The sequence below is a fragment of the Epinephelus moara genome, chromosome 18 (genome assembly GCF_006386435.1).
Source record: "Epinephelus moara isolate mb chromosome 18, YSFRI_EMoa_1.0, whole genome shotgun sequence".
Taxonomy (NCBI): Eukaryota; Metazoa; Chordata; class Actinopteri; order Perciformes; family Serranidae; genus Epinephelus; species Epinephelus moara.
The window spans coordinates 27,930,082-27,948,561 of NC_065523.1; the positions used below are offsets into that span (position 1 = coordinate 27,930,082).

Consider the following 18,480-nt stretch of genomic DNA (forward strand, 5'->3'; position numbering starts at 1 on the left):
CTGCTGAGCGTGACCACTTCCTGTGTCTGTCCTTTCCAATCAAATTCCCACATGGTCCAGTCATAAAGGTTTGGATTTATTTTGACAAGGCACAGCTCCTAATAGAGTTCCCTTTTATTTTCTGCGACTAAGCGACCAATGAAATCCTGCCGACTAATGGCCTTTCTGGTGGACTAAAGTTTGGCCGACTGTCAGGGGTCAGCCCTAGCTTTTCCACTGTACTACAGCATCATTTGCTTAACAAAACCAAATTATCTGTCAGCTGTCTGCATGTGATACCACTGCGCTTTTCATTTCTCCCACGTACTGTACTCACCTCCGTTTGACCTCCATGGGAAACACACCTCAGCACCAGTCTGTTCACTCCCACATTCATTCAGTCAGAGCTCAGACAAATTGATTTGTCACTCACCCAAATGTGCACGCCGATGACACTGATGTCTTATTCTTTTCAGGGATATGTGGCGACTAATTAAAGACAGAAGCAGATTTGGGGAGCTTATATTACACTGATGGTAGTTTAATGTCGCTGACCTATTTTAGTTTGTGACGAGGAAGGGGGGAGAAAGAAAGGTGCCAGAGGGAGAGAGAAAGAGAGATGGGAGGGGAAGCTGGAGTGATCAAAGACAAAAAAGGAGGAGGACAAATGAGTGATGAAATGAGAAAAGAGATGGGCGGATATAGAAAGAATTTATCACACGGTTATCAGCTGGCACTTTGTCTCTTTTTATGTAGTGTCAGCAACAGCCGTGAGCAGTCATTGTGCATAGTGTGATTTATAGGCTGGGGTGACTCTCGGGCCAGCTTTAGAACTGGGTCAATGGAGTAGACGGCAACACACAAACACACTGCCACATGTGCCACCAACAGAACTGCAGGTCTGTGTACCGTAGAAGTGCATGTGTAGTTAAAGTGCATGTGTAACAGGCCAGAAGGTTCTGAGGCTGACAGTGAAGAAGATATGAAACACAGATTTTGTTCAGCCTTTTGGGGAGTAACAGGTGCATTATTACCAGGTTCGCTAGATCACCTCGATGACTTTGATAAAATGATTAAGGAACATTATTTGTAAATAGAATCAAAGGCAGCTGCTGTCCTCAGTAGCGCTGTATGGCTGCAACCGTAGAGGATCATGCACCTCCTTTTGCCGCTGTGAAAAGGTGGGTAAAACTGTGACAAAAAAAAGTAGACCTCCCGTCAGCCAAGCTCTGACAACACAGGGAAACATGATCGTGTGCATGGTGATAATGAGTCATGGGCGGCGGTTGATACACTGTTGTCGTTGGCATTTTAAATAAGAGAGTTTGGCAAGCATTCCGACAAATGATTTGGCAGTGCCAAGTGTTTTAGCACTCTGTCTGCCTTGCATCACCACCTTGATGATTTCACAAAAGATGTGTATTGACTGTGTTCCAAAAAGTCTCAAGATAAATGAGGACTACAGCAGTACGTCTTGATGCAAATACATGAGGGGACAAAGGACAAACACCTGGGGAAGCTCACTTAAGTGGTGTATTTACATCAGGTCACCTGCTCTTAAAGGGACAGTTCATCCCCAAATGAAAAATTCCTGTTTTACCTCTCACCTGTGGTTCTGTTTATCAATCTAGATTGTTTTGGTGTGAGTTGCCGAGTGTTGGAGATATCAACCTTGGAGATGTGTGCCTTCTCTTGAATAAAGCTAAACTAGATGGCACTCAGCTTGTGGTGCACAAAGCACCAAAAAATGTCTCTTTCCAGAAATCATGATCCAATTACTCAAGATAATCCACAGACCTTGTTGTGAACAGTTTCATGTAGGACCTGTTTTCTTTCTACCATATCAAAGTCCGCAACACCAGGGATCAGCATGCCCAATGCACTAAACCCTGATTCCTGTCCCAGTGGGTGGTGGGCCCACAGGGCGATGGCCCCATGTTATTTTTTTTTGGGCTGAGCCACCAGATACTTGCTAGTGAGCTCCCCCACCCCCAGGTGTCCCCATATCGGGCAAGTTGCTCGAAGTCCGAACAGTCTGTTTCATCAAGGTCTTCTTGATTCGCTTAGTCTGGCCCTTCCCTTGGGACCACTCTGCCTTGGGAGACCCTACCAGGGACTATTCGCCCCGGACAACACAGCTCTCAGGTTCACAGGGACACGCAAACCCCTCCTCAACCTTAAGGTGGCGATTCTCAGAAGTAAAGTGAAGAAGGAAGTGTGCATCTACTCATGGACGAGATGCTAGTGCTTGTAACAGTGCGAGATGTAAACATTATGGGGTCCTCGTTGGCTGAGCTGTCCCATTAGCTAGCTCAGTGGTGCTAGCTGTGCTAGTAGTAGATGCACACTTCCTTCTGCACAGTGTAACAGTTGCCGGATGTAGTTCAGTAGATAGAAAATAGTTCCTACATGAAACTCCTCAGAGCAAGGTCTGTGGATAATCTTGTGTAACCGGGTCATGATTTACAGAAAGAGACATTGCTGTTGAGTTTTTCAAATGTATATATTTTGGCGCTTTGGGCACCACAAGCTGAGTGCCATCTAGTTCCATTATATTTAAAAGAAGGCAGACATCCTTACAGCTGATATTTCCAACACTTGGCAACTCACACCAAAACAATCTAGACTGATAATTGGCACTACAGGTAAGAGGAACAATATGTATTTTTGATTTGGGGTTGAACCGTCCCTTTAATTGACATGTTTCAATGACTATGGCTTCAAATTGTTTTGATTCCCGACCATATTCATCTGATTTGGCATCATCTGTTTCCCATCTGTCCCTAAGCCTTAAAAAGAAATTGTCTGACAAGCATTTTGCTGCAAATGTTGGATTTATTTTGGGACCAAGGCGCTGTAGCATCACTGGTAGAAATGAAGAAGAGTGAAACGTTGAAAGATAACTGATAATTAACTCCTTATGTTGTAAGGTCCTGCTTGCCTACAAACTCGCCAGTATGCCAGTGCATTTGTGTCTACAGTATATTTGCCTTGTCTGCGTGTGTGGTGCAATGCCTTTGTGCACCTCCCTCCATCACATGAGTGCGTGCGTATGTGTGTGTGCTAGGTGGAACCAGCTGGACCTCGCCATTGTGCTTCTGTCAGTGATGGGCATCACCCTGGAGGAGATTGAGATCAGCGCTGCCCTGCCCATCAACCCCACTATCATCAGGATCATGAGAGTACTGAGGATAGCACGAGGTACTACACATGTTAAATACACACAAACACACACAAGTCCTATCCCAGCCGCACTTCCTGTAAATCCTTTCAATAAAACAGAACATTGATTTGGTCTTGCTGTTGATGTGTTAAATATGACCATTGAAACTGTGAACGTTTACAGGTCAGTTAGCTTTAGCATAGCATGTCTAACGGGCTGTTTTGTGTGTACAACCGTGTGTGTGTGTGTGTGTGTGTGTGTGTGTGTGTGTGTGTGTGTGTGTGTTACATGGGGTGTAAATTAAGAACTGACCTTTCCACAGTTAGATGTTTCCCATTTAGCCTGTAATTGAACCTGAGGGATTTCCTCCTAAATGCCCACACTTAAAGTCTCTCTGTCTCCCTCTCTAACACACACTCAGTGCTGAAGCTGCTGAAGATGGCGACAGGAATGAGAGCCCTGTTGGATACGGTGGTCCAAGCCCTGCCTCAGGTAGAGTACACACACACACACACATTCCAAGACACTGCCTCTCCCTCAAAGAGAGAGATTTGGCCAGTCTCTCAGTCAATAGTCAGAGTAGCACGGACCCCCTCCTTCTCTTTCTCTGCTGGCCTGTAGGCAACTCTAATAGATGACTCATTCATGCCACAGACTGGTAGACTGACACACACACACACACACACACACACACACACACACACACACACACGCTTTGTCTTATTTTCACTTTCAGCACCATGGAGAGTACCCAGGCTCCCACTGCGACCACAGTGTGCTAGAAACAGTGGGGGCTTCTTAAACCAGTCTGCAGTTCATTTGGTGGTGAGATGTCCACAGAGTCAGGCAGTTTCTAGGCCGTCCCAGTGTCAACATCAGTCCAGTGCACTGAAAGTTCAACTCTCAAGAAAAGTCCCAGAATGCATCTTTGCTCTATATTCTTACTGACTTGAAGACATGTCTGTTTTCTTTGAAGCATCATATGAGTTTGAAATAAAACAGGAAACAACAGAAGAAATGTCAAGTCTTGTAATGTATGTACGATATTTATGTGGTTTCCATGTGCGTCTTACTTCTCTGAATGTCTTCACCAGTGTCCCAATGTTTATTAATCAATAATAATTAATGTTTAATTTAATTAATAATGAATTAAATGTTTGCCTGAAGCCCTTTCTACTGTACGCTAATGTCTTTCTTGGAGCATCAGTTTGAACTTTGATACTCTCATTACTTTAAAAACTTAAAGGTCCAGTTTGTAGGATTTAGAGGCATATACTGACAGAAATAAAATAGGATAAGTGTGTTTTCTTTAGTGAATATCCTCCTGAGACCCTGTGTCCTCATATGAGGACATCACATTTTGGGTTTAGTGGACCCTATACTTCATTCTGCTTAACTTAGCCCTGTTGTCCTCGTTCCTGGACACTTTTTGTGCCATCTAGTGGCAGCAAGAGCACAATACACTAATCCATGTAAAAACAAGATGGCATTCTCTTGTCTGTACGGAGCCAGTTAGCTTAGCTTAGCATCAAGACTGGAAACAGGGGGAGACAACCAGCCTGGTTCTGACTAAAGGCAACAGAATTTGCCTCCTGGTACCTCTATATGTCACGACTTAACACAAATAAAAACAGCTGTCCAGACAGGTTAAGGACAGAGACTGGTGCACATCCTCATGTGTGGACTTGCAGACATGCAGTCACACACATGCACACAAAGTGACCCATTGACCATTAAAAGTAAGATGAAGCAAACAGATGGAAACAGGTGGTGTGAGGAGAGGAGGGCAGGCGGAGGTGAGGGAGAACAGATTCCTTGTCTTTCTTTTCTATTGATCCCCGTCTCATTAACACTGAGCCCTTTGCTCCATCCCAAGGGCACCAGGGGAGGTAATTAAAACTCAGGCTAATTAAACATTTCCAGGAGGTCCCTCTCTGTGTGTATGGGTGTGTGTGCATATTTAGGTGCTGAGAGGGTGAGAGTGGAAGCGTTACACCTGGCGAGAGATTAACCTGAGGTGATATTACACTATATATCACAGTGAAAATGAAATGGCAAGCTGCCAATGTTTCTTCATCTCTTCGCATAGGATATTGAAGACAGTATTGACATTTCAACAAAGGCTTCAGGATTCAGCTGAACAAAGTAACAGGCAAATGCACTGCTACGGGAATAAGAAGGCGAGGAATATGAATAATGCCACGGTGGCACATGGGGACAGAAGTCTGCTGGAATAATAAGTCATGAGATTACACATGATGTGAATGCTTCACAAGTTCCCCAAGCAGTTTATATAGTTAATAGGCCGTGACAGGACATGGAGATGTAATGAGCGATCCATACACTTACACTAAATGGGTGAGTAGGTTTAATAGCTCGCTGACATGTTAAGAGAAATGCATTTTCATGGCTTGTCTTTGCAAAGACGCAGCAAGACAAAGTCATTTTACCCACACGCGTCCTCCATTATCCTCTCCTCCCAACTGATGCAAAATGGCTGCGACACGCCATTCACTACCACTAATAGCCTATATCATGTTGGTACTAAAGTCGAGCCAGTTGCTTCATCTCTGCTCTGGGAACGGATGAGAAACCTCAGGAATAGCCTTAGGCAGATGCGGACGCCACATGAAATGCCATTTTTGCTTGGGAGGACGTCACAGCTGTCCCCTGTGAAAACCATTTGTATTTAGCTTTTAAAAAATTTGACATAATCATGGTCTCTGTCTGTTTCTCATATTAAATCTCTGCAACAACTAACTCAAACAAACAGTAAAGCTTGTGTTTATTTTTATCCAGTATGATAAGTCATTATTAGCCTGTATACATCTGCATTAAATCCCTCCCAGTAAAACATCTCAACAGTGCGTCCATCCTTTATCCCACATAGACTGGAGCCATTATGAGGCACAGATTGTTAAGTACACCGGGCAGGATAGCACTAACTTGACGTACTTAAGGCAAACCCCAGACCAGTCACATTTAGAATTATTACAGCACTCCAACTGAAAGGTTGTGTGGCAATTACCTCCATTACACCCATTCCAAAGGGACTCATCTGATTGTGCTGCATGTAATGGGGCACATTTGTCTACATCAAAAGTAAACTTTAATATTTTTGGATTGTAGATGCTGCTAAACATTTCTATTGCGCTGTATGCATGCAGAAATGTTATTCTTTTTTTTACCACTTTCTGCAGCTTTCTCAGTGTAGCATTGACCAGGATGTTTATGTCAAAGGAGCAGTGTGTGAGATGTAGGGGATTTAGTGGTGAGGATTGCAGATTAAAACCAGCTGATGCTTGTCCCGGTTAGAATTTCTTCAGTGTTCATTGTTCAGGAGGTTTTTATCAGCAGCAGTACTAGCTGCGGAGGTCTCTTTCTCCCCAAAACAAACAGACCGGGTGATTAAAACTAGCAAAAACACTGATAAAAGTAGTTTCATGTTACAAATCAATGTTTCTCCAACGCTGTTCAGTTTGCCACAGACGGGCTGCTAGCCTAGCACCTGCTAATGGCATTTTACACTGTATAAATTAGCCTAGCCTCTAGCTGACATTTCCTCTCCTCAACTGAAGCCAGGAACAACAACAACATTTAACAAAGGTAACGTTATGAAATTCGGCTCCATAACAACTCACAAGGTTCAGTGACAAAACAACTGCCTTATACTAAACATGTTTTCCCCACAAATACAACATGCTAACGTTATTAGCACAAGCCTATGGCATTTTACATTGTTGAAATTAGCCTAGCAGCTAGCAGACTTTTTCTCTGCTCATATAAAACCAGGAACAACAGCAACATTTAACAAAGGTAACGTTACGAAATTCGGCTCCATTACAACTCACAAGGTTCACTGACAAAACAACTGTCTTACACTAAACACGTTTTCCAGACAAATATAACATGCTAACGTTATTAGCACGAGCCTATGGCATTTTACATTGTAGAAATTAGCCTAGCAGCTAGCAGACTTTTCCTCTGCTCATATAAAACCAGGAACAACAGCAACATTGAACAAAGGCAACATTACAAAATTCGGCTCCATAACAACTCACAAGGTTCACTGACAAAACAACTGTCTTTCACTAAACACGTTTTCCAGACAAATATAACATGCTAACGTTATTAGCACGAGCTTATGGCATTTTACATTGTAGAAATTAGCCTAGCAGCTAGCCAATGCTGCTTGGGCTTCCAACTACAGTGGCCAATGCAAAAAAAAATAAAAAATACAAATCGCTGCTGTGTAGAGCCTGTGTTTGGTTTGTCCATTCTGAGCTACTGTAGTTACATGGCGGTGCAACGTGGTAATCACCATGGAGGAGGAACCACTCCCTATGTAGATATAAATGGCTCATTCTAAGGAAACAAAACACAATGATTCCTATTTTCAGGTGATCATACACTAAAGAAAACATATTTTATTCACTTTGTGCCATAAATATCCCTTAAATCAATGCATGTGGCTCTTTAGCCCCTCTCTAATGGCTCCCCATGGCTTTGACCAAAAATTAGGCTACATGGAAATGAATCCCAGTTTTTTTTTTTAACATTTTAATATTCATTTATGTGAGTCATAGCTATGTCTATAGCCTGGTGCCACTTTGCCGAACATCAAGAGTGGTGGTTTGTCTTGAGTCTCCTTAGCAGAGCTCGCTGTGGATTCCAAATCCAGAGAGGAAAGGTCTTGGAGGAAAATATTGAATTTAATAGACAGACTTGTTTACTTTCACTGCAAGGTTCCAAATAATCATAAAAGACATACAGCAGAGTAGCCACCTTATAGTAAAACATATTAATGATTAGACCTATTAGTAATGTTGATAAGCTGATGTAGACTTTATAAGGCTGTGTTACCTTTATTATTATATATTATATATAGGCTCAAATATATTTTGCAGCTCCAAACAGACTTTGTTAAAAAAAAAATTGGCCCACAAATGGCTCTTCTGGTAGTAAAGGTTGCTGGCCCCTGCCCTGAATTCTACACACTAGACCTTTAAAGTCTTTGGCAGCATTAAAATGTAAATAATAGCATTCAGCCTATCAGTTTTTATTGCAAATAATTTTAAAGGAGACGAGACATGTAAACAAAGATATTTAAACCTTGAGTATGAAAAGTGGTGGTTGTAATATGTGCAAATTGTATCTTTTGCTAGATGCTTTGCAGTCTCATTGTAAATAATTATTGATAATTGAATAAAACCTAAATTCAATCACAGTTGTTTGACTTCCCCTCCAAACCAGGCATTATAATCAAAACCCTGCTTTTCACCATGATTGTTCTCTCCAATCCAGGGTCGCCAGTAAGGGGGGGAGGGGAAAAGCTTCCTGGGGCCCAGCTGCAAGGGAGGAACCTTAATCATCTTCATCCCAAATATAAGCAATGATAACCACATTTTATTTTGAACCAAACTGTTCACCGTCACTTATTAAAAGAAAATAAACGTTTATTGTTGCTTTCAAAAAATTCAAAAAACTACCTCTCCTGAAAATGGATTTTTCATTAAATGAGTACAGTAGATTTTGGAGGGCCCATTAACTGGACCTTTTCAGTGGCCCAGACATTTCTGTAAGCAGGTCTGCTACAACTAGACATCATTATAGCGCTGTCTGCTTCCATCTGAGCCAAAAAGCATCCACCCAAAGTATCTCAATATAATTTGTTTCAATAAACTTTATTTGCATTGCAGCTTATATGTAGTCTCTTTAGAAGAAGCTTTGTCATTGCCATAATGTTGATGCATTATTCCTGGACCCAACAGCAGATTTAAAGCATCTTTCCCCTGAAAAACAGGTGGAGTGATCTAAACCTCTCTCTGGCACACATGGAGTGTAATTATAGCAACTATTTGTCAGTGCATTTGCTCATTCCCGGTGGAGCCGTGTTGTTAGCAGAGTGCTAAAGACAGTGAATAGGAGACTGGGTTTTGTATCCCTGTAATGGGATTAGATTTTGCCCTGAGTGTTTACCGTGCAACATCATCATCACCATTAAGTTGCAGTAACAGAAGGCTGTTTCGTGATGGAACAGAGCCAAGGCCCAAACTCGAAAAATCACATCAGCGTCAGGGGGATCAGTTGCATCAGAGGAAGTTGTGCAATGGTTTGCAAAACTGTGCAGAGTGTGTGAGCAGCATGCTAAAAACAAGTTGGAGCCCTGAGTGATATTTAAACGCACACTCTTTACACCTTTTATTTGATTTCCTGCTAATGTGTTCAGTAGCAGGGTTTTAAGACCCAGTTTTAAACCAGTGTCCCGGTGATGATTGTTCATTTATGTCTTGTTATATGCCAAATGTATGTCAAAAAGTCAGTATCAGAGTAAGGTAAGGTGAACTTTAATGTCCCCGAGGGACAATTTGAGATACAGACAGTAGTCATGAGTGCAACAAGATAAGCGATAGCAGACAGGACAAAGGACAATCTGTAACACTTAGTGCTACATAAAGGGAGGCAAAACCTCCGCCCTGATGGAAGCAACTGACACTCAACATGGAGGGGATGTTGAGAGTCTGAGACAATAGACGAAGCTTTAGAGGTGACCCTCTCTTCATACAGATGTACAGTATGTAGAGTGTTTTTACAAGGAAACAACTGTCTTTTTCTTCCTGTAAAATGGTTTAAAATGTTTGATGACTCATCCTGCACTCAGGGCGTTTACAAAACTTTCAAATCAAATGAGACTTTGGGAGAACTGCTAGTCACAGTAAAATCTGAACTTCATCACCTGTGGGTTGTATTAGCAAAAAGAGCAATATGGAGAGATAGGAAGAAATGTGTGTTTGGATATTAGTGGGCAAAAACTCCTGGGAGTTGTCCCCGTACAGAAGCTAAAGATGCTCTAACTCCCGTTTCACTGGGACTTTAACAAAGTTCACTTGAGTAGTAATTTAAAATGTGGCTGAATTACACCAAGCATGTTTATAGCTGATTCATCACAGGGCCCATTAACAATGACTTTTAGATGTTTTTGTTGAACATAAATCCAGCCGTTATGCTGTTTAGGTAGCACTTTCTTGTTAATGATGTTAGCATGCTGTCAAGTGGTTTATAACGTGTGCACGGTAAGATGTTCTCCTGTCTGTGTGTATGTGTCTGTTGCAGGTGGGTAACCTGGGCCTGCTCTTTATGCTGCTGTTTTTCATCTACGCCGCCTTAGGAGTAGAGCTATTTGGAGAACTTGGTGAGTGCTCATGACACGTAGTTGCAATGTTTTTGCTCCATGCACTTTAAATATAAACAATGTTAAGGGTATACTATGCAGGATTGTCGTTTACTGTTTTTTGAACATGCCCGGCAGCAAAAGTAAGAGCCAGCATCAGATTGACTTTAGTCTGGCGTTTTGCCACGCCATATTTGTGTTTTTTCAGTGCTGTGTCTCTTGGATCTGGCACCTGTTTGCGACCTTTTTATGAAGCCCTAGCCTCACCTGAGTGCTGTGGGGGAAGATGGCCATAAATGTCCTGGACACACAAAATAAGAATATAGAATGCAGACACTNTCAGTGCTGTGTCTCTTGGATGCCTGCTGCTTACAGTCTGGCACCTGTTTGCGACCTTTTTATGAAGCCCTAGCCTCATCTGAGTGCTGTGGGGGAAGATGGCCATAAATGTCCTGGACACACAAAATAAGAATATAGAATGCAGACACTCTGCAGAAAAATAAACTGCCACACACTTTTAGTGTGTCGTAAGCCCCGTTTCCACTGAGCAGTACAGTACAGTTCAGTTCGGTGCACTTTTTTTCTGTTTCCACTGTGAAAAGTTGTGGATGGTACCGATGGAACTGTTCTGTACTGTCCCCATTTTTGGTCACCCCTCTGTTGGCGTACCTAGCACACAGATCTGGTACTAAAAGGTGGAATGATAGTCCATTGATTGGTCAAAAGCAGACGGTCACTCTGCTCAGGGCTGAGCTGTGGCTGGTTCTGAGGCTCATGTAACCACTGTTCATACTGTGGAGAGTTTTACATATATTAGTAAACTGTAACTAAAATGAAGTAATGGTTTGCTGCCTCTCTCAGCAGCTGTAGCCTGGGCCGACTGCCGGCAACTTTTAAGGTGGAATGTGAACTTGTTGTTAACATGTTACTCAATGCATGAGGTGACGACATGAATTCATCAAGACACCTTAAATTTCACTGACAACTTTGACCATCACTTCAATTTTTTTATGACATACACTTTTAGTAATGAGTAGATCTTCAAGCGTTTATAAATACATATTAATTTCAACTGTATTATGTGAACTGGACATATCCCAATCCTCACTCTGAGAAAAAAAAAAAAGCATTGCGGGGTGTTGTTCCTGTGGGCTACAGCANTGACATACACTTTTAGTAATGAGTAGATCTTCAAGCGTTTATAAATACATATTAATTTCAACCGTATTATGTGAACTGGACATATCCCAATCCTCACTCTGAGAAAAAAAAAAAGCATTGCGGAGTGTTGTTCCTGTGGGCTACAGCAACACTACACCCCCGAGCTTGCCTGAGAAGGACTAAATGCACAAACCTGCTATTTTTAAATAACCCATGGAGAGAGACTCTCACTGCAGCCTGTTTCATTTTGCTCTGAAAATGTCGGCATTCAACCCTGTTCTGTGGATGATAAACAAGGTGCAGACTGATAAAGGAGGAAATACAGTGAGTGCTGGACAGAGCAGTGTGACAACAACCCCGCCCACATGAAAGAGTACTGTTTGCGGTGGAAACTCTAGGGTCTAGGTACCATGTCTGAAGGGTTATTTTTGGTTCCAAAGGTACCATACTGAAAGAGTTTGGAGGAAACAGGGCCTGAGAAGGATTACTTCTGTATGAGTCCATACATTGTTTTATAGGAAAATCCTGCATAGTATACCTTTAAGCAAATTGTACAGGGTAACAAACTGTTTACAGTATTTTGAACTAAAAATCCTGAGTCCTCTAAAGACTCAAGAGAACCAACGCTGTTATATATAAGTGTATTAACTGGCGCATGCCACTGGATCACATTTGTTAAAACTTTGATACATTTATTATTTATTGTGAAAATATATTCTGATGTGAAGGCCAGTGTGATGGGATAAATGACCAAATAATTAGGGTCATGTTGAGCTATAACTCCAGCTTCCTGTGAGCCTTTAAAGGGGAATTGTCTGCAGAAGAATAGATTTCCTTCTACAGTGGATGGGCTAAACTTTGAAACATGTATTACCTTTACTCTTTTTTTTTTTTTTTTTTTTTTTTTTTTAATGCCTTCGCCAATGTAGGTACGCAATCCATGTTTTTCCTCCATCATGTTAATACAGTCATGTCCTCCAGTGTTCCCGAGTTTGGTATTGTCTAATCTCACCTTCCTTGTCTCGCTTAAAAAAGAAATGTGTATTATCTGGTACTAACATATGCACCATTATATATATGTATATATGTGGCAATGTACACAAGCTCCCTCACAAGCTGGATGAATCCTTTGATCAGTCATATGCAGTATGTGGCGGTGTTGAGATGAAAGGATTATGCTCTACTCGATGAGCACATTGTCCACACATCATCACTATAGGTGTAAGGCGATTAAAACTCAACATATGTCCATGTCTGTCCCAGTGGCTAAATAAAACTGTGGCTTCCAGTGTTGGTTCACTCATTATGGTAAAGTCAGCCTGTGCACTTAAAAGCATGAGGACTTGTATTAACTTTATTATGAAAATCCCTTTATTTCCTCTCCATTCTTTATTCCTTTTCATCAGCTCTCTCTCCTGCAGTCAGACAGCCATTAGGGAATCAACCCACTCTCCAGTATTCTGATACATAAGTACTGTCCTAAAATATCCACATTGAAGTTGGAAGATATGTCTTCCGAACTGTCACATTTCCCTTGTGTGCTGCAGCTGCAGCCCGTGGCAACATTGCTTCCTATTGAAGCTTGGCAGGAGAAAGGATTAGTGGCGAATGCAAGTGTCTCTTTCTTGAGGCCATTCCAGAGATTATCTTGGGATATAAGCTCAAAGACAAATAGAGTGTTTGGTCACATTGCTACTGATTTGATAACGGACTGTGTCTACATTGAGTTGGCTTGTTTGGACAGTCATTCAGGCAGCTTAGCAACAGAAATGGTGCATACTTCTGCAGTTTTTGGGGGAAATGATGTGTTAAGTGTTGTGTTCAAATTCACAAGTCTCTTCTTCTTTTGTTGTCCCTGTCCCCTTCCTGTTCCATTTTCCCTTTATCCTCTCACCTCTTTCTTATGCTGATAACTTCTCCTCTTCCTCCATCCATCCACCCATCTCACTCTTGTCCTCAGTTTGCAATGAAGACTACCCTTGTGAGGGAATGAGTCGTCACGCTACCTTTGAAAACTTTGGCATGGCCTTCCTTACCTTGTTCCAAGTCTCCACGGGCGACAACTGGAATGGCATCATGAAGGTACAAATTACATTCAGAACAGTTGGGCTGTAGTCAAACCAAAGAAAATCTTGGTTGACTGAAATTCTACCTACTCTTCAACCAAACAATTGCTCAATGAGGAAAAGAAGTCTGAGCTGGCCACAGTGTACCTGTTAAAGTTGTGTCTCCACCAAAGCATTATTTTCCCGAGGCCAGTGTGCAGTAGGACCCCCACATATTTGCACTATTCTACAAGCGCCAGCACAATGAGGCACTGAGCATCTATTCTGCACTGAGTGCTGCCCATTTGGCTTTTTTTTCCTGGTTTGGAGAGTTAAAAAATGTGCAACTTTAAGTAAAGACTGTGCTTGTCCCTGTCACTTTTTATCCAGCCGTCCAATCACAGGGTAGGAGGGGCAGGACAAGTACCATTAACACCAACAGTCACATCCTACATGTACAAACCTGCTAAACAACAACAATGGAGAAGAAACTAATACTGCTGGCTACATAGACTGACAGGTCCATCCTCTTTTGCTACATGCTTCAGCCTTATGCGGGATTTATACTTCTGTGTCAAATCGACGCTGGACCTGAGCTATAGGCTCTGTGTCGATGTAGATTCTATATAGATTCTAGGAAAAGTCCGTTAGCCACTAGGCTAATTTATCCAATGTAAAATGTCATAGTCTCGTGCTAAAAACATTAGCATGTTGTATTTGTGGGGAAAATGTGTCCAGATAAAGACAAGTGTTTGTCTGTGAATGCTGTGAGTTATAGTGAAGCTGATTTGTGTACTTGTGTTTGAAATTGCTGCTATAAAGCCATGTTTAAAGTGTTTTGGTTGTGTTTTGAATCAACTAAACTTCACAGAACTTCACAGAAACTCCGATGCTGACTAGTGTTTTGGAGGTGTAACTGCAGAGTGACACAGACACACCACTGCATAAGTATAAATGCTCACAACAGCGTAGGCCATGAGCGTAGGCTCTGCATAGAGCTGACACACAAGTATAAATCCCGGATTACTTTCATAAAGAGCAAGGGCCAGTGCAAGTAGCCTACTCTATAGGCAATATCATAGCAACCAGATGCAACTAAAGCATCTCAACTGAAAAAATACTGCCCCTTCAAAGTGCTCACATGCGCCAATCTGGGTGTCTTCTGAGGAGTGCCTGGCATTTTAAGCTGGGAAGAAACATGTTGGTGGACACACAGCTTTATGAAATTAATAGTAGTGATTGTTTGACCAATGAGAATTTGGTTGGACAAGAGCATCGACTAACCAACCAACCAACCGACCAGAACATGTGCAAAGCCTACAATACATAGGCAAAGAGTAAAACTTCCAACAACCTACATAGTATTTGTGGTTGAAAAGGCAGAAATACAGGAGACAGAAAACAGTGAAGAGATGTTCTGAGAGAATCAAGAGACAAACTCCTCTATGTCTCTCCTCCATCCTATCTTCCACTCTAGTGATGCTCGCTGATGAAAAGGGAATGTGCTTGCTCAGCACCGGGAGCACAGATTTTCTTACTGATGGGCAGGGGAGTGACTGTGCCTCATTGCACACGCACACAAAACACCAATTTTCCCTAAACACACATCTTCTACCACCGGCAGCTATCACCACTCCTCCGCACACCTAGGCTGCGAGGGGAATAGAGATTATGCTGGAGCGTGTCGGGCGTGGACCATTAAACACGCTGGATACAGGTCGTGTGGATGGTAGCGGGCCATGAAGCAAACCAACGGGCCACAGATGCTCCCTCTCAGAGTAAATCTCTGTCATTTTAGCTGTCAAATTACTACCTGGGCTCTGAGACAAGTAGACCTACTTTGGTTTAGTGAGAGGCAGGTGAGGCAAGGTGTAATTAGTCATGCAGTGACGATGTGGCAGAGAGGAAATAATGAGGGAGAGGGAGTGGGGAGAGAAGGAGACGCCAGTGAACTGTAATAAGAGGGAGGACAAGAGGATTGGAAGAGGGTTAAAAGAGCTGACCAGTTATTACGCTTTCTATCCTCCAGAGGGTGAAGCACAGCAAAAGTGAAAAAAGGGGGACGTAGAGCGGCATGAGCGACAGTGAGAGCGAATGCAGATTGGGAAGAACAAAATATGTAAAGAAATAAGATGGAAGAGGAGTGAAGGAAGGAAAGAGAGATGTTGTGTGAAGGAGCAAAGTGTGTAAATGTCACGCCAAATTAGACAGAAAAGACCAGCTTCAGCTCAGAGGGCTAAAATTGTTATGTGTGGTCACAGCCTGGGTGAGATATGTGTACTTCCTCCAGAAAACACTTGTCACTTTGGTTCTGCTCTGACTGAACTCTGCTGAGCGCATGTTAACCAGAGTGGAAAACCACTAGAATAATGCTACAGAGGAAATTTAAAAAAAAAAAAAGCTCTTGGTCTTTTGCATAGAAGCAAAACAATTAAATGTATGATGATTATACAAGTTGTCATGAATACAAAGAGCCTTGTTAACATGAGCTGGATGCATTCTTTTACCTAGAAAATGTCATTCATATTTTCATGTGAAGACCAATTTTGATTCAGAGGTGGTCATTTAGATCTTGACTTGTCTTCTTCTCTACCTTTATGCTGTCATTATTAGTAAAAAATAATATTTCGTTATTGTTGTTTAAGCAATGAAAATGTAAAGAATTGGAATTTGTTGCAGGAATGCTGTACACAGTTTCATATATATAAAGAAATACTTAGTTCCCCAAATTACCATTTGTATATCATTTACTCACCCCATGTTACAGTCAAGTTGTGTGAATAACTTCTCACGCCTCCATGGTGAACGAGGAATCCAAAAATGGACAAAAGTCTTGACGAGTTGAAGTAAAAGTGGCCTGTGTAATACGTGACTTATACTTCTGCGTCGAATTGACAGCGTTCCCTACACCATAGTCTGTCGTGCACCTCCCCATAATTGTAATTACATGTTGTGGAGACTTAGACCTCCTGTCTCGTTTTGAAAGCTGAAACCATTTCCCTCAGTGGAAACGAAGCTTTTATTTACTTTAATTTCACAGATAAGAAACAATAAATTGTGAAGACAATAAAACCTCCACATAATAGCATATTAAGTCTTGTGTGTGATTTATCCTGGCTTCGTATGAGTAGAGGAAAAGTCAGCTAGCCACTAGACTAATGTATACAATGTAAAATGCCATAGGCTTGTGCTAAAAACATTAGCATGTTGTATTTGTGGGGAAAATGTGTCCAGATAAAGACAAATGCTTTGTCTGTGAATGCCGCGAGTTATAGTGAAGCTGATTTGTGTACCTGTGTTTGAAATTGTCTCTATTAAGCCATGTTTAATGTGTGTTCTGAATCAACTCAACTTTACAGCACTTCACAGAAACCCCGCTGCCAACCAGTGTTATGGACGCGTAATTGCAGAGTGACAGACATACCACCGCACAATTACAAATGTGCACAACAGCGTTACGGTGTAGGCTCTGCATAGAGCTGACACACGAGTATAAATCCCGCTTCAAACAACAGTAAAACTACATCAAAACTTCCAAAACTCTTACACAAGAGTTTGAACACTTAGTTTGTTTGTGTTATTTGTTGTTTTAAAGGCTTAGTTCGAATTGAGCAAAGTCACACAAAAACACAAACTGAGGCAGCAGTAGACCAACAGCTCCTGTGTTCAGCAAGGTAAAATTTAGGCTTAGAGGAGAGGGTTAACAAGTTCTCTTTTTGTTCAGTTTCCTGTCGGGAAAGGCTGTCTGTGTGGGAAGTGCTGATCCAATGAGACCTGGATTATCCTGCACGAGTTGTCTGACAGCTTGTAAATAAATGTTGTGATAAAGTTTTGCTGTTGTTAAACGCCGACCCCTCTTACTTCAATTCATTAAGAATTTTCTCAGTTTTTGGATTCTTCGTTCACCGCGGAGGCATGCGAGAAAAATTAAGTTAGTAAGGATGAGTCATTGAAATACAAATGATCATTTGGGGGGTAAAGTATTCTTTTAAGATGATCCTGTAATTTCATCCACCTCCTGTATCTTCACAAAGCATTATCCATAAGATATTGCATTGCGGATGGCTTATGTATTTTGTCTCTTGGACCTGCCCATTTTACACAGCCCTTCTTCTTCTACTCCTAACTAACCCTGTCCTTCCTTTTTCCTAATCCTCTGCCTTTGTGACACCAGGACACATTGCGGGAGTGCCCACCAGACAATGGCGTCGAAGCGGACTATGCCTGCAATCCCAGCCTTCAGTTTATCTCGCCCATGTACTTTGTCTCCTTCGTGCTCACCGCCCAGTTCGTGCTCATCAATGTGGTGGTGGCCGTGCTGATGAAGCACCTGGACGACTCCAACAAGGAGGCCCAAGAGGAGGCGGAGATGGATGCAGAAATTGAGCTGGAGCTGGCCCAGGGCACCCTCTGTTGCATGGGCGCCCCCGGCTGCGGGGGTGGGAGGGTGGACAAAGGACTAGTCACTGCTGGACCTGGAGGAACAGCAGGGGGAAAGGACAGAGGATGTCCGAGCGGAGAGAGGGGAGAAGGAGTGAGGAGGATGCGACAGTCAGCAGGCAGTGCACACCCAGGAGGGTACAACTCCCGTGACTCCAGCCGGACACTGTACTCACCAGCACAAGTGAGTTTCTGTGTGTGTGACAGAAAGTATGTGTATTCTTACATGTTTTTTCCTTATAGTGTGAAAGGCCTATTTTGTATGTGTGGCATTTGCGTGTGTGGGTGAGTTAGAGTGTGTGTTTGTGTCTGCAAGTAGGGATGTCTAAAGCCAATCTGCAAGATTGCAAGGACTGGGCTCGTCACTATGGAGTGCCGTTTGTAAAGTGTCTCACGCTGAAAATAACATCAACATTTTGCCACATTTAGCTTCAAACAATGTTTAAAAAAGTATTGTGAATTTTTTAACATCACCTTTTACCACATTTACAGCAATATTTGTTAACTTAGAAATATATTAA

General features: G+C 42.2%; 1 protein-coding gene across 1 annotated transcript in view; it reads left to right on the top strand.

The window, feature by feature from the left end:
• Positions 1–18,480, top strand: part of LOC126405033 (voltage-dependent T-type calcium channel subunit alpha-1I-like) — a 266,041-nt gene that overhangs the window by 221,012 nt on the left and 26,549 nt on the right. Inside the window, exons 28-32 of the mRNA XM_050068546.1 lie at positions 3,047–3,180; positions 3,564–3,634; positions 10,256–10,334; positions 13,435–13,556; positions 17,694–18,143. Coding sequence (XP_049924503.1) covers positions 3,047–3,180; positions 3,564–3,634; positions 10,256–10,334; positions 13,435–13,556; positions 17,694–18,143 — 856 coding nt within the window. The remainder of the gene's footprint in view (positions 1–3,046; positions 3,181–3,563; positions 3,635–10,255; positions 10,335–13,434; positions 13,557–17,693; positions 18,144–18,480) is intronic.